Raw genomic sequence first — 16,539 nt, forward strand, 5'->3', positions numbered from 1 at the left:
GTATGTGTTTAATCGTGAATTTCATCATGTTCAAAGCAGACAGAGCTATTTTAGCATTATTAATAGTAAAAAATACATGTTGGCAACGAGTTGGAAAATAATGACAACAAAATATTTTCCGGTGTTTTATTTCTCGCTTAGATGTTTGTGTTTAAAAAAAATAAATAAATTTACGCAGCAGTGACCTGTGTTTGGAGCGCATTCCGTCGAAGCGCCGGCCGCATATTTTGGCGTCTCGACTCGGCCGCGGGCGCAACTCCCCACGCAAAAGGCGCATCTGTAGCTGTTTGAGTTTAATTGCGCTGTTTATGTTTTATATGGCGTCCACCTGCTGCGGAATGATTAGAAAATTGCTTTCAGTTCTTCACATTGTCTTTTTTTCATGGTCTCCCACGCTCTGGTGCTGCCCGTCGCTACCTTTTTGTGTCTTTCCTCACGCAAAGTAATTATTGCGTCCCCCCGCCGCACAACATTACCCCCTTCCGGCACAGAATGACCTTTTCTTTTTTTGCTTCCGCAGTGGTGTCGGACCGGCCGCCGCCGGTCATCCGGCAAGGCCCCGCCAATCAGACGGTGGCGGTGGACGGCACGGCGGTTCTGGGCTGCGTGGCGTCGGGCGGGCCCACCATCCTGTGGCGCAAGGACGGCGTGCTGGTGTCCACCCACGACTCGCGCGTCAAGCAGCTAGACACGGGCGCCTTGCAGATCCGCTACGCTAAGGTCAGGCGGCGTCCGAGCAGCTTTCTTCCTCTTTCTTTCTTGTCCTTACGGCCGCACAATTAAAAGGCAACGAGCGTCCACAACCGTTTTAGGTTCGGCCAACCTAAACATTTGATAAACAACGCACAAGGAAGGAAGACAAGAGGTTCTTCAAAAATATTGCTCTATATATACTCATAGGTACCTTATTGTTTGATTCCAGAGGTCATTTGGTAATGGGACACTCGATGCATGCTCATAGAAGGAGACGCGTTGTCAATATCCGTCCACTTTTTGCGGTTGCTTGTCTCACCTCCATGAGGTATTGGGGGGCGGCGGGAGTTTAATCCCGACCCCGCAGGTTTGCAAATAACACCTCAGCGGGCCGCCGCTCAATCGTCACATGCTCCACTCTGCAAAGCCAAAGCCCGCTGTCAGGTGCTGCCTTGTGTGCGTGTGTGTGCGTGTGCGCGTGTGTGTGGCAGCCGCGTTCCCTTCTTGTCACAGGGTGAAAGTTCATGTCAGTTTGCAGTGCGCTGATGACTGTTGGCGTGTCTTGCGGTTTGCAAGATTGCAGAGGGAATGAACCTGCGGTGAAAGCAATGCAGGCTGATATGGGGAGGGGGGCATAGGGGGCATACCCCCCCCCACCACCACCACCCCCATGTGTGCGCCAACCGCGCCTGCACTTTTCATTAACAAAGATGTCACTTCTCACGTGCGGCATTTTCAGGAAGGTGATGGTGATGCATGAGCCAATTGATTTTATTCATGCGCACATGCACACACACACACGGATGCAATCTGGCCTCCCTGTTAGAGAGAGAGAGAGAGGACTGTAAGCCACTATTTTTTCATCTCATGCTTTGAACCATGTGGCTTGTAGTCCAGTGTGGCGTGTCTGCACGAGCCACCAGAGACAGAAGGAAACACTATTGCTCTTTTAATCGCCACCAGAAGGAACTCTCCACTAGTAAGCGCAGGCAGGCGTGTTACTGTTGTGTTGGTGCGGCATTCTAACAATCTGGGCATGTCTATGTTATGTTGAAATGTATGTTGGCGCTGCCCTTTTTTGCAAACATGCAGATTTCCTGTTCAAATTTGATATTCCAGTGCGCCACGTTGTCGGAAAAAAACAGTTGTAAATACAATTTGTCAATATTGTCCGCGCGTTTGTCCTTCCAGCCGAGCGACTCGGGCTCGTACACTTGCATCGCGTCCACGCCCGGCGGCGAGGCCTCGTGGAAGGCCCACCTGCAAGTCCAAGGTAAGGCGACGCCGCCTGCGCCAAAAGCGATTTGCCCACGTCCCCTTTGCGCCGTCAGAATCGGGCGCGGCCGTGCAGCCCAACAGACCCACCGACCCCAACCTGATCCCCAGCGCCCCCTCCAAACCCGAGGTCACAGAGGTCAGCCGCTCCTCCGTCACGCTCACCTGGAAACCCAACCTCAACGCCGGGGCCACGCCCACCTCCTACGTCATCGAAGCCTTCAGGTCGATAAACAACTGAACAAAGAAAAACTTTTTTATCCCTTGAAATCAGCAAATATTTGTCCTCATGTCTCGATAAATCTGTATTTTCCCCAATTTCCCCAATAAGTTAAGGTTCTATCTTCCTTTGGGTCAAGGAAAACCCCAACAATCATGATTGTATCAGATTTGCTTTTATTTGTATAATGATCCATTTTTTGTGTTGTTTTTATTGACAAACGGCAACAAAACTCTGTTCTGTGTGCCTTAGAATGCGGCCCACCCTTTAAACGTACGAAAATACTTTTAAAATAGGCCGTTCATTGAAGATCATCTGATGGTTTTGTTTTGATTCCCTTTAGCACAGCTCCATCTAGTGAATGCGTAGCGCAACTGCAGTCACATCTGTAGCCTCTATTCTATGCGCCTTATAATGCCATGAACCCTTTATATGAAAACCGTCGTAAAATAGGTCGTTTGTTGAACGTGCGCCTTATAATCCGGTGCGCCTTATAGTTCAGAAAAAAACAGTAATCTTGAGCAGGTGAGAAGTTAAAAATAACTGCGGAATGAACGTTGCAGTCACGCGTCGGGGAGCAGCTGGCAGACGCTGGCGGAGCAGGTGAAAAGCGAGCGTGCGGTGCTGAAGGGCTTGAAGGCCAGCGCCGTCTACCTCTTCCTGGTCAGGGCGGCCAACGCCTACGGCCTCAGCGACCCCAGCCCCATCACCGACGCCATCAAAACGCAAGGTAAGCTGCCCGCGCTCTCCGCTTTTCTCTGCTTGCCCTCATGTGGACAATTCACAAAAATAAAACACTTTTCTTTTTAACATCGTAACATTCATTTTGCGTCTTTGTAATATTTGAGGATTCCGAGAAAGAAATAAGCAAAATACTCTTGCTGTCAGGAACTTGTCCGGGACTTTGTTTTGGATGCTGCTGTCCGCAATCCTTATAGTCCACAGTCTTCACTTAGCTGTAGTTGCCCACATGACAAGGTCTCCCCAAATTCCCGAAACTGAAAACAATTTGGATGTAGTCTTTTTTTTAATATATATATATATAAATGAATGTGGCGCGAGTTGAGCGACGGCTTTTGTCCTTAGACATCCCGCCGACCAGCCAGGGCGTGGACCACCGGCAGATCCAGAGGGAGCTGAGCGAGGTTCTGATCCACCTGCACAATCCCACCATCCTGTCCTCGTCCTCCGTCAGGGTACAGTGGACGGTAAGCGCTTCCGCCACGGCCCGCAGCTGCCCCCATCTCCTCTCGGATAAAGTGGGTTAGTCTATTGTGTAAAGTGGTGATGCCTTATGATCGTTAACTAAAAGAGAAATAAATTCGCAAAAAACATCTTGAAGAAAATACTGTATTGGAAACTGTACATTTTTCTTTCAAATGATCTGTTTTTGTTTTGTACTTAATAGCAATAGTTTGTTTTTCATTATACATCAATAATTAAATGTATTGTTTAAAATATATTGATGACCTTCCTATTAGACCGCCTCATTTTGGTTGTTTTAACTGAAAAATATTTTGTAGTCCTGCCTTTTCACTGGACCGGACTCCATATTTTGTTTGAGGCGGCACGTTTTTCCAAACTGAAGCTTTTTCCATAAGCGATCTATTAGCCTCATATTTCACGTGGTTTTGCGCTAGCGGGCTAATCATTACCACCTGAGCTGGCAGCTTACTTTGTAGGGGTGAAAAAAAAAAAAAAACGGCTTCAATTCAAAGAACAGACGCACCACAATTAGCCTAGCCTAGCTTAGCCTAGCCCGGCCTAGAACTTGGCTCCCGCCGCGGTGCGGTTTGCGCGAATGGCGGCAGCGCGCCGGGATCGGAGCGAGTCCAAACGACTCGCCGCAATCGTCTCACGCTGGGGATTCTTTGTTTCCCGGCCGCCACCCATTTTCACGCTGCCCTTAATCTCCCCTTGAATGAATCCCCCAATTGAACGGAAATCGTTGGAGGCTAAGGATCGGCGGCTGCGTTTTTCCGGCAGGTTGAGCAGCAGTCCCAGTACATCCAAGGCTACAAGGTGCTGTACAGGCCGTCTCCGGAGGGGCAGCCGCGCGCCGACTGGGCCGCGTTCGAGGTGCGCACCCCCGGCGAGGACAGCGCCGTGGTGCCGCAACTCCGCAAGGGCGTCACCTACCAGTTCAAAGTGCGCCCCTTCTTCAACGAGTTCCAGGGCACCGACAGCGACGTGAAAATCGGGCGCACCCTGGAGGAAGGTGTGTGTGCGTGCGTGTGCGCGTTTGTGTGCTTTAGCACTTTAGCACTCGGTTGCGTGCACACGCGTTTTTATGTTTACACTCTTTTTATGTGCACAGCTTGCATGTGTGCAAGGAGACAACAGCTGTTCACACCAGGCAGCGGGGCACAGGGGGGATGTTCAAACATGGCTACATTGAAGCATGCTCGGCCTCGTAGATGCAGTTTTATAAGCCGCAGCCTCCGTTTGCTGCAGATGCCCGCAGTCTCTTCCAAGATATAGTCGTGCCGTTATAATATTTCGAGATACGTGGCAAGAAATGACATAAATGAAGCACGCGCTAACGGTAGCCAACCCAATGCCTGATTTCTGGTGGCAGTAGGATTATAATTGTGGTGCCCTAAGTCTCCACACGGATTTAACTGGTAAGTTATTGTAACATTTCAAAATACATGATGGAAAATGACAAAGATTGGCACACATTTTAACAGTAATTTCCACTATTCCTCTGCCCATACGATTGAGTCTGTCTCCATTTTTCTGCAGAGGCCCACAATCTCTTGAATGATACAAATGACACAGATTTTTTTTTTTATGCACAATAGTGTGCGCGTGTTTGCGCGTGTGTGCTGCTCGGCACACAAATGCAGCATCCGAAACAAAGCTAACGTTAGCATGTGCGTTCTGTTATTTCCTCCCGTGTTATTCTCCAACGTTACAGTGACACATAAATGTTTTTCTTTTGTACCGCAGAAGGGAAAACGTGCCTCAGTGTTTACTGCAATGTATTGATGTGTTTTTCTGTTTAATTTGATGTTTCCTTTGATGGAAATGACTGCTTTCACATCACGCACCACCCGCAGTCTCTTTTTTGGAGCCCGCATTTTAATTATCGCTTTGTCCTGTAATTTACTCTCAAATTAATGAAGCACCCCGCTGGGTAAATTGGGGGTGAAACACACATCTACGCTTTTGGCTCGTTGGATAAATTGATGTGCAAAAAAAAAGAAAAGTGAGTGGGCGTGTTTGACATGAAATATGCAGGAGTGCAAATGAGAGGATCCGTCTTTTTGTTATTCTACTTCAACACCAGACGAGAGCCGTTTGGCGATTGTTTCTTTGTTGTCTGGAAGTAGACGAGACGAGCGTCGGCGCTCAAGGTAGCGAGCGCCAAGGTGTGTCCGATAAATAAATGCTCCCCTCCTTTGTGTGCGCCCCCAACCTCCCATCAGCGCCCGGCGCGCCTCCCCGCGAGGTTACGGTGACGGAGAGCGGCGACAACGGCACCGCCGTGGTGGTCTCCTGGCAACCGCCGCCGGAGGAGGAGCACAACGGGCTGCTGCACGAGTACAAGGTAAGTACCCCCGGGGGAAGTACACGCACGCTAAGGCACAAAGATGCATGCGGCTACACGGTAGTAAACCCGTCAAATAAATTGAGCGCAGCGCACTGTTGGGAAACACTGCCCTCTAGTGGATAGAGACAAACTGCCAGGTCGAAAAGAAAGGAAGTGATTTTACTTCTTCCTACTCCTTTTTGAGCTTATGGGAAGGGCAATGCTCATATTGCTGTAGTTGTTTTTTTTTTATGTTTTTTGTTAAATTATTATTATTGTTTATTCATGCAAAAGGCATTGTGTATTGTTTTTTTTTTCAATTTTGCTTGATTTTAGGTTCAAAAATAAAGTTTTTCTTATCATATAGCATATCATGTTTGGGATGAGCTAGCAAAGGGTAAAAGGGGAACACGTCCAATGTAACGTTCGCAAGCGGCAGAGTAAAAGGAGACACGAAGGTATGTGTGGATGCGCTCCCTCACTCCGACGCGCATCTTCTTTTGCGCCATAGATTTGGTGCTTGGGCAACGAGAGCAGATACCACGTCAACCGCACGGTGGACGGCGCCACCTTCTCCGTGCTCATTCCCAATCTGGCCCCGGGGGTCCGTTACGGCGTGGAGGTGGCGGCCAGCACCGGGGCGGGCCCCGGCGTCAAGAGCGACGTCACCTACTTCCAACTCGGTCGGTACCTTCTCCTCTACCCGACCCTGACGGGACTCTTTTAGCACCCTCTATTGCTACAAAGTTGTTACTGCGGCCAGTGAGATGTGGCGATGTGTGGCGTATATGCAGTATGTACTTCATTGAAAAGAAAAATAAGCGCGTTCCCCCATGTATAAGATGCATTACCAAGGTAATGGGTGCGCACTAGACACGGTCATTTAAAAGATGATAAAAAAAAAAAAAGATTGCAACATAAGGCAAATTATGACATACAGATGTGCATTTCTATATTAGATGGCATAAAAATAATTAGGGTAATGCGCCATATTGTTTTATATCTATAACTGCGATTAGCAATTGTGGCTCACACATATACGTGAGTATGTGCGCGTCACCTTCCTTGACAATCGCGCCATGTTTTTGCGGTTCGGCAAACACCAGCATATTTGCATGTGTAGCCATACGGAGGCTTTGCCGTTTCCCCGAACGCTGAGCGTTTGAATGTGTCCGGACACTCAGACGCGTCGGGGCGGATGACGGCGGCGGCGGACCCCCAGAACCCCCTGTCGCAGCAGATTTCCGACGTGGTCAAGCAGCCGGCCTTCATCGCCGGCATCGGCACCGCCTGCTGGATCATCCTGCTGGTCTTCAGCATCTGGCTCTACCGCCACAGGAAGAAGAGGAGCGGACTCTCCAGCAGCTACGCCGGAATACGCAAAGGTCTGTTCGCTTCCGTCGTTTTTAGTTTTTGGGAACAGAATGCGCGCGCGTGTATAAAATTTAACAAAACTAACACATTCATGTTCCAATTCATTTGCTCTTGATTTGAAAAGAAAAACGCACTGTTCTTTTTAGGGAATCATAAGGTTTCAATTCCATTTGCGGAAACCTGCAGAAGCTGTGTTCAAATTTCCCGCACCACCAGGAGTGCCTTCACGTCCCCCGCTATACTAGCACGCTCTTATTTCTTCATGCACTGCCATAATATTAGGTACGCTGGCATAACCTGAGCCAATAATTTCTATGAAGTAAAGCTCCATAGATTCCCTCTGAAGACCTCAGTGGGCCCCCACTCGAGGAAGGGGCTTAATAAAAAGAAACTTTTTTGGTGTAGCGAAGTCAGCGAGTGCCCTGAAGGCGGCGCTACGTTGCATGTTTTCCTTTGAGGGTCGCGCAAATGGAGCATGTGGCCTGAAGAGGCCGCTGTTGCGCCACTTAATTCAGAGCGTGAGAAATGCTCTTTGATGAGCAAGGGCAAAATTGCTTCCATCCCAGCCTGTAATGGTTGACATGATGATGACAAGATATATTGCGGGGAAGTGCGGTGTCCCGACCTGACCCGCTTCGCTACAGATCACTTTTTTTTCAAACGCAAAGCTTTGAGCGGTTTGGGGACGAGAAAGACTCCTCTTGTTGACAATATTTTTGAATCACTTGAGTACTAAAGATAATTGACATTTTTTCTGCATGTGTGCATTGCTTTGAATTTGTTTTTCGCCAGTTTAACCCTTGTGCAGTATTTGGACCATTTTGGGGGTTGATTTTCAAGTTTTATACGTTTGCGTGTTGCGATTAGTGATGTAGTTTTTCCGGCAGATATAAAACACATGATGTTTCACAATATGTCTTGTGAAGTTGCTCAATGTGTCATTCCCAATTTGATGAAATCAGACACGGATTGAGTCCCCCGTCCGAAAATGCTTTGCGTTGGTTAGGGGCTACATGTTGGAAGAAATGTTTCACAGGGGTTACATCATTGAAAAGTTGCAAACACGCAGATGTTTTCGAGCATTTTAGATTTCCAAGTCTAGGGCGCAAGTCAGGCTTTCAGCAAATCGAACCGTGACATGGACTGGACAGTTCTCTTTTCAAATTAAGTGCAAATGGATTGGAACATGAAACAGCCTGTTGCAAATTTTTGTTATGGCGAATATTTGGCAAAATCTACGCTTTATAAAAGCCAAAATTACAATGACATTCTTACTTTGCTTGCCACACAAATGTCATAAAAGTAAGTATCAAGTCAAAAATACGGGAAAATACGGAGAGAAAACAACACACAACAATAAAACGGTTTGCATACTTAGCCATTGTTTCTTAAAAGGAAATGTTTTGAAATATTAAAGTTGCGGTAAGATGTAGAAAAATGATTCAATTAAAATGTGCGGCACAAAAGATGTATTTTTATAAAGTGCCCATTAAAAATTACTAGTTAAAATAGATCATCTTTCTCATTGATATGTACAGTATATATATATATAAAACACTTTTGATCATGTTTATTTATTCACCATTTTTCTTTGCCAACAGTGCCATCATTTACCTTCACACCAACAGGTAATCATACGCGCACACACATACACATGAAATATATGAAGTTATTTGAAACTCAATAGGTTTTTATTATATTTTTTATTATATTGCATATAAAGACGTGATATTTCCACCTGCTCTTGTTTTCCATGTTTTTAGTGGCGTACCAGAGAGGTGGAGAAGGAGTGAGCAGTGCTGGAAGGTACATCAAAAGATACACATGAAAGCACACGCTTTCAACTGCAGCTGATGGGAAGGGTGTACTTCTCCTATTTGTTCAATAGAGGGCGCGCCATGACCGTAAAAAAGCAGAAAGAGGGTGTGGGCCTGGGAGGGAGGTTGACGGCAGGCTGCGCTGTTGTTCCGCGGCAAAACAGTCTCACAAACACATGCTGCCTTCACGGTACATTGTACAGAAGAAAAGGCGTGCGGGTCAAGGCTTGTGCGAAGCTGCGGCAACATGCACTCGCTTACACTGAGACGCCGCCACACAAACACAACGGGAAGCGCTACGTGTTTGCCACTCACTAGTTACAATTGGGCCGATTTGTGTGTGTTTTGTTTTGTTTTTTTTCCCCCTAAAATCCAAGCTCGTCACTGTAAATCTCACATTCCCAATTTTTCCCAAAATGTGGCATATGAGGAAAGTAGGAAAAGAAAGCAAGCTTAAGTGACATATCTTGACTCGGTGACCGGCTTTGTATGTGAAGGCGGAGCTCATTTTAGCCAGGGTTGCTCGTGGCTTTTATGGAGAGTCTTCCTGCGTTTATTGGACTAGCTGCGTAGCCTTTTGATATTTCCGATGTTATTCGGATAAAGATTCCGTCTTTTGAATAATTCAAGCTAAAACCAACCACAAAGGAGATTTTCCGCACTGTAAGGCGCACGGGATTACAAGGCGCACCCTTAATGAAAGCTGCTTTCATATAAGGCGTTCATTACAAGGCGGACCTCCAATTAATGACCTACAGTATTTTAAAACGGTTTTAACGGCGCACCGCATACTAAGGCTCACCTTCAATAAATGGCCCATTTCAAATGTAGGGTGCACCGCATTACGAGGCGCATAGAATAGAAGCTGCAGTCGTGGCTGTGGTTGCGTTATACATCCACTAGATGGAGCTTCGTCGGCAACAAAATACCTCTTGATTACATTGTGAAAAATACATTTATAGATGAAATGTGAAGGTAAAAATTGAAGAATTTACATGGGGATGAAGTTATTGGATTTATTCGTCCAGGAGTGAATCCTGCACACAAATGTTTGTTATTTTTTGTGTTATTGTTAAGGGGAAATCTAGTCGGCGGCCCGTTTGGTACTGCACATTTAGCGACATTGCAAGCGACTTATCCGTTTATCTAATCCGGGCGGGGAATCAGCAAAAGTGTTGTCGGCTTTTGGCTAGTCTAGCACACGCGCGGCAATCTGTTTAGCTGGGATTCTAATGTTTGCGTGTGCATGCGCGTGTGCGTGTGTGTGTGTGTGTCCAAAAGGCAAAAAAAGTAGTAAAGCCGGATTTGTAGTTTCCCTCTTGTCAGCTGCTGGATGAAGCCACTGCACGTAATCTTCTCCTACAATTGTGACGTTCAAGCAAAACATTTACCTCAACGTTATTGTGTTGCTTTTTGCTTCCAACTTTTTTCTTTTTTGCTCGTAAAATTACAGAGATGCTTTTTACATGTCCTAATCCGTTCCCAAGCACCCAAAATTGCTCCTAAACCCTACTAACGAATCCTGTTAAATGATAAAAATGCATAAAAAATGGTAGCAAATACATATTAAAATTACATTAGTGCATCAAAATATATCACGTGAAGAATAATAAAGGCTCCTAAACCCTTTAAACGAATCATCTTAATTGTAGCTGTTGACAATATGAATGCAGTTCACTTGTTTGCCTTGAGATGGTGCTGATGAATTGTTGATGAGCGAAGGAAAAGACACCTTTTTAGTTCATCTCTCCATTTTTTTGAAAATACAAAGTAAAGGTATTTCATATGACTACAAATCTCCAAGGCACTGAAAGAGTTAATTATAACATATAGGGGAAGAAAAGCACTGTAAAAAATGACTTGGGATTGAATGTCTGGAGTCTGTAAAGACGTACAAATACGTCTTTGGCATAGAATGAGTTGAATGAATTTCAAAGTTGATATTATGCTAGCTTGCTAGCATACCCGGATGCCTGTTTTGTTTATTTTGCTATTCCAAAGACGCGATGTGTTTGTGCGACAGGCCGGGCCTCCTGAACATGGGCGAGTCGGCCACGCAGCCGTGGCTGGCCGACACCTGGCCCAACTCCTGCTCCAACCACAACAACTGCAGCATCAACTGCTGCGCCGCCGGCAACGGCAACAGCGACAGCAACCTGGCCACGTACAGCCGGCCCGGTAGGTCAAAAGCAACGCACACGCACACACACAAAAAGAAACACAATGCGCAGATAAGACTAAGCGAGGAAGTGCCAGGAGGAAGTCAAGTCTGATATCTGGGTTAGCTCCCCCGAGAGTTCTCTTATCCTACGTTTGTGTTGTGTGAGTCTTTGTGTGTCTTTCTTTACGAGCGCGACCTGCACAAAGGAAATATTAGGATTAAGAGCAGGCGGCTGTGTTTGATTTCTCCCAGGCACAAGTTGACATGTTTGCGGGCAGGGAAGAAAAGAAAAAAAAAGGAAACGGGAGCGTGCCAAACGAGAGACGAAGAAAGTGGAGATGTCGCTTTGGCACATAACCTGCTGTGAAATGTGCGAGCGGGGGTGCGCAACATCCAGTGACAAAACAAAATAAATTTATTCAAATCGTAAAAGCAACAAACAGCCCGCCTAGCTTCATAGCGAGCAATTCGTCTTTTTAGCAGCAACTTTGTCTGCTCGTTGCTCCGTCTGTCCGTCTAGCTAGCTAGCTAGCTATCATTCATTTACTCGTCATCTGTAGCTACCCGTAGATACACATTTATATATCAATGAATTCGTTTTCTTTTGTTGTTCTCTAACTAGCTATGGTTCTATCTTTGGCTATCTATTGATCATTGTGTAAATGTAGCTATTGAGGTTCGCTTTAGTCTAGCCTTCAATCAACTATTTTATAAGCTAGCTAGCTATATTTCTACATATCGCTAACAAATAAGCATTCTTTGTGTACCTATTGGGGTGCACACCGATTCATTGATTGAGCAATTGTTTCACTGTTCTACACAGCTTTAGCTAGCTAGCTATATTTCTTCTATTGATCATTTTTCATCTGCATCTGTAGCTACTGAGGTATCTATCGAGCTCGCTGCTAGCTCGATCGGTCGAGCTATCTGTCTACATCCATCCATCCATCTTCCAGCTAGCAACCTAGCTAGCTTGCTAGCTATCTGTTGATCCATCAAACCTATTGATCTTGTATCATTCTCTTAACGAAGAAGCCAATGAGCTACGTAGCTCTCTAAAGATTGATTTGTGTTGGTTCGACCGTCTACGATCCAGCTAGTAACAATTAGGCCGCGACCGTTCAGCATACCTCGACTTACAGTATACATCTATAACTTTCTAGGTATTTGTTGGTTATCCGCCTGGTTAATCAAAACTAGTTGATTATCTGTCAAGCCTGTACTTTTTCTTTATTGCACACAAGCTATCTAGTTGAGAACCGTCACCATGGAACAAAACATGTCTGTTTAGTACAATTAATCCTTGATATGAATCCGTTACCATCTGGTTATACATATATAGGTATACATACCATATACATTTCTATAAAAAAGAGCTAACAAGCTAACTAGCTCCATAGTTGATTATCTGGATAGCTTCTCCTTTTTCTTGTTAGCTAGTTGAGAACTAAGTGTTTATATGGAACAAAACATGTTTGTTGAGTTCAATTAACCCTTGACATGAAATCAGTTGCCAGTCTAGATATACGTCTCGTTATAACATATCTGTAAAACACAGCTAACGTGCTAACTGTCACGGGGGAGTACGGCGGTTGAGGAGGCCGGTATGGTTGCAGAGGAGGAGGACCCAAAAGCAGGGGAGCGTCGGGACAGGGGGTTGATTAAATCCATTTATTTATAAACGAACGGGAACAAAAGCGAGAAAAACAGGACGGCAAAAAACTCGAACTAAGGGCGCAGGCAGGCTGGCAAAACAGAAAGCAAAACACTATGGACAGGCTGGCAGGAAAACACGGAGCTGAGGGACTCGGGGCAAGACGGGACTACGAAACAACAATACGATAGAGACAATATGACATGACGTGACAGAGACAATGATCCGACACGGGCTGTAACAGACACTAGGCTTAAATACATTCACAAACTAATCAAACTAACACATGGCAGCTGGGCAGGGACAACAGGCAAAGGGAGCAGATTGGAGGACACGAGGCGCAGGTAACAGACAGGTGGACTAAATCAAAACTAACGCAGGCAGACGCGACAGGGGCAGAAACCGGAACTATAAACGTAAACAGAAACAGAACCCCTCAAAATAAACCCACAACCCAACAAACCATGACAGAACCCCCCTCTCAAGGGACGGATCCCAGACGTCCCAAAACAAACCGACAAGCAAACAAAACCGAGGCAGGGTGGGCGGAAGGGGGACCGGAGGAGGGCACAGGAGAAAAACAAAAACAGTCCAAAGGCACCCCTGGTGCCAAACGGGATGCACCCGAGGGGGAAAGTCCAGAGGACGACCCGGTCGCCAGAGCGAGTCAGGCGGGCGACCCGGTCGCCAGACGAAAGGTGCCCTGCGGGGCGAATCAGGTGGGCGGCCCGGACGCCAGACAAGAGGCGCCCGGCGAGGCGAATCAGGCGGGCGGCCCGGTCGCCAGGCGGGAGGTGCCCTGCGGGGCGAGTCAGGTGGGCGGCCCGGACGCCAGACAAGAGGCGCCCGGCGAGGCGAATCAGGCGGGCGGCCAGGACGCCAGAGCAGATGTGCCCGGCGGGCCGAGTCAGGCGGGCGACCTGGGCGCCCGATGGCGAACAGCAAGCCACCCCAGGTAGGCTTGTATCCCGGTTGCCCCTGAAGATCGGCAGGCGGGGCGTCAGGCGAGAGCGGAGGCGTCGGCTGGACGCCGTCAGGCCAGAGCGGAGGCGTCGGCTGGACGCAGTCAGGCCAGAGCGGAGGCGTCGGCTGGACGCAGTCAGGCCAGAGCGGAGGCGTCGGCTGGACGCAGTCAGGCCAGAGCGGAGGCGTCGGCCGGACGCAGTCAGGCCAGAGCGGAGGCGTCGGCCGGACGCAGTCAGGCCAGAGCGGAGGCGTCGGCCGGACGCAGTCAGGCCAGAGCGGAGGCGTCGGCCGGACGCAGTCAGGCCAGAGCGGAGGCGTCGGCTGGACGCCGTCAGGCCGGTGCGGAGGCGTCGGCTGGACGCCGTCAGGCCGGTGCGGAGGCGTCGGCTGGACGCCGTCAGGCCGGTGCGGAGGCGTCGGCTGGACGCCGTCAGGCAGGTGCGGAGGCGTCGGCTGGACGCCGTCAGGCAGGTGCGGAGGCGTCGGCTGGACGCCGTCAGGCAGGTGCGGAGGAGTCGTCGGGGTGCCATCAGGGAACAGCCACTGGGTGCAGACCACAGACACGAGTGAGAGCACAAGACTGACCTGGGACAGGGGCGACCACAGGGAACCGTCTGGCATCTCTGTCGTCTGCGGCAATGGTGGCATGGCTGACAGCTCAGGCGACTGCCGCGCCGAGGCTGGCGGCTCAGGAGGCTGTGGCAGCGGCGCAGAGGCTGGCGGCTCAGGAGGCTGAGGCGCCGTGGCTGGTGGCTCAACAGGCTGAGGCTGCGGCGCCGTGGCTGGCAGCACTGGGAACGGCAGGCTGGACAGAGACAGCCACTGGGGGCCAATCAGAAACGGCGGGGATGCCAGGAGACTGACTTGGGATGACTGAGGCAGACGGGCGACTGGCTTTGGAGTCAGACGGGCGACTGGCTTTGGAGGCAGACGGGCGACTGGCTTGGGAGGCAGACGGGCGACTGGCTTGGGAGGCAGACGGGCGACTGGCTTGGGAGGCAGACGGGCGACTGGCTTGGGAGGCAGACGGGCGACTGGCTTGGGAGGCAGACGGGCAGGGTTCACAGAGCCTGGGGTCCGGCTCGCAGGGTGCACAGAGGCCGGGGTCCGGCTCGCAGGGTGCACAGAGGCCGGGGTCCGGCTCGCAGGGTGCACAGAGGCCGGGGTCCGGCTCGCAGGGTGCACAGAGGCCGGTGTCCGGCTCGCAGGGGTCACAGAGGCCGGGGTCCGGCTCGCAGGGGTCACAGAGGCCGGGGTCCGGCTCGCAGGGGTCACAGAGGCCGGGGTCCGGCTCGCAGGGGTCACAGAGGCCGGGGTCCGGCTCGCAGGGGTCACAGAGGCCGGGGTCCGGCTCGCAGGGGTCACAGAGGCCGGGGTCCGGCTCGCAGGGGTCACAGAGGCCGGGGTCCGGCTCGCAGGGGTCACAGAGGCCGGGGTCCGGCTCGCATGGGTCACAGAGGCCGGACGCCGGCTCGCAGGGGTCACAGAGACCGGGCGCCGGCTCGCAGGGGTAGCAGAGGCCGGGCGCCGGCTCGCAGGGTTCACAGAGGCCGGGGACCGGCTCGCAGGGTTCGCAGAGGCCGGGAACCGGCTCGCAGGGTTCGCAGAGACCGGGGACCGGCTCGCAGGGTTCGCAGAGGCCGGGCGCCGGCTCGCTGGGACAGGGGCGGTCTGCCGCCTTGGCGCTGGGACAGGGGCGGTCTGCCGCCTTGGCGCAAGGACAGGGGCGGGTAGCCGCCTTGGCGCAGGGACAGGTAGCCGCCTTGGCGCAGGGACAGGTAGCCGCCTTGGCGCAGGGACAGGTACGGGTAGCCGCCTTGGCGCTGGGACAGGTACGGGTAGCCGCCTTGGCGCTGGGACAGGTACGGGTAGCCGCCTTGGCGCTGGGACAGGTACGGGTAGCCGCCTTGGCGCTGGGACAGGGGCGGGTGCCGCTTCAGCCCGCCGGCAGGAAGTTTGGGGAACAGAGACCGGTGGTACAGACGCGACAGGAGCTTGGGACAGGGTGCAAGAAGAGGGTGGTACAGGACAGGAGGAAGTAGGCAGGGCGCGGCAAGAGGGGGACACAGAGACAGGAGGGAACGGATCGGAAGGCTGAACAGATGGGTTCTGGTGGTCACTGGGGCGGTGGCCTTTTCGCGGGCCCCTCCACCGGCGGCCACGAAATGCCAACCGGGAGCCCACGAAAAGGTCACGGTCAAATAGGGGCTCTGAATCGGAGTCTTCGGACGAACTGTAAAAGGACTGGCCGGACTGATAGTCAAAATCTGAATCAAAATCATAATCAGAGGTGCACGGGCTCGAATACGGAATATGATAAAAAGTGTCGAAGGAAGAGGGACGCGGGTAAACAAAATCCGGACCGGTACTGGAACGAAACGTGACGAAAGGAGGGCAATCCTCGATATCGGAAAAATCTGAGTCCAACGTACAGTAAGGTGCGCGAACAGGAGAGGAAGGGTGATCGGGTGTGCGGACAGAAGGTGAACTACGCAAATCAGAAAAATCGGAACTACAAAAAACGTGCGGGGACAGAATCGTGTCGTATGGGAGGTCGGAGGAACACGAGGGAAACGCGGAAGTAACAGACGCGGGGGGCGGATCAGAAGCGGGGACAGACGCGGACTCGGAGGGGAGAAACACGGAAGAAAAAACAAGAGGTCTCACACTGGGGGAACGGGGCTGACCGGCGGGCTGAGAACGGATGCGGGCGGGGCGGCGGCGTCGAGTCCGCCGACGCGGACTTCCCGCTGGGTCCTGTGCTGGTGGTCGGATCATTCTGTCACGGGGGAGTACGGCGGTTGAGGAGGCCGGTATGGTTGCAGAGGAGGAGGACCCAAAAGC

The 16,539-nt window shown here is 50.5% G+C and overlaps 1 protein-coding gene across 4 annotated transcripts in view; it reads left to right on the top strand.

The window, feature by feature from the left end:
- The window catches only part of robo1 (roundabout, axon guidance receptor, homolog 1 (Drosophila)), a 161,972-nt gene that overhangs the window by 136,880 nt on the left and 8,553 nt on the right, over positions 1–16,539 (top strand). For all 4 annotated transcript variants that reach the window (XM_088426899.1, XM_088426900.1, XM_088426898.1 and 1 more), the window contains 12 exons: positions 521–720; positions 1,885–1,966; positions 2,025–2,193; positions 2,752–2,918; positions 3,275–3,396; positions 4,175–4,406; positions 5,620–5,741; positions 6,235–6,406; positions 6,908–7,108; positions 8,699–8,725; positions 8,861–8,903; positions 10,938–11,092. In XM_088426899.1, the coding sequence (XP_088283025.1) occupies positions 521–720; positions 1,885–1,966; positions 2,025–2,193; positions 2,752–2,918; positions 3,275–3,396; positions 4,175–4,406; positions 5,620–5,741; positions 6,235–6,406; positions 6,908–7,108; positions 8,699–8,725; positions 8,861–8,903; positions 10,938–11,092 (1,692 nt within the window). The remainder of the gene's footprint in view (positions 1–520; positions 721–1,884; positions 1,967–2,024; positions 2,194–2,751; positions 2,919–3,274; positions 3,397–4,174; positions 4,407–5,619; positions 5,742–6,234; positions 6,407–6,907; positions 7,109–8,698; positions 8,726–8,860; positions 8,904–10,937; positions 11,093–16,539) is intronic.

Source organism: Hippichthys cyanospilos, chromosome 11, assembly GCF_059441005.1.
Source record: "Hippichthys cyanospilos isolate Australia breed blue-spotted pipefish chromosome 11, RoL_Hcya_1.0, whole genome shotgun sequence".
In the NCBI taxonomy this organism is placed as follows: Eukaryota; Metazoa; Chordata; class Actinopteri; order Syngnathiformes; family Syngnathidae; genus Hippichthys; species Hippichthys cyanospilos.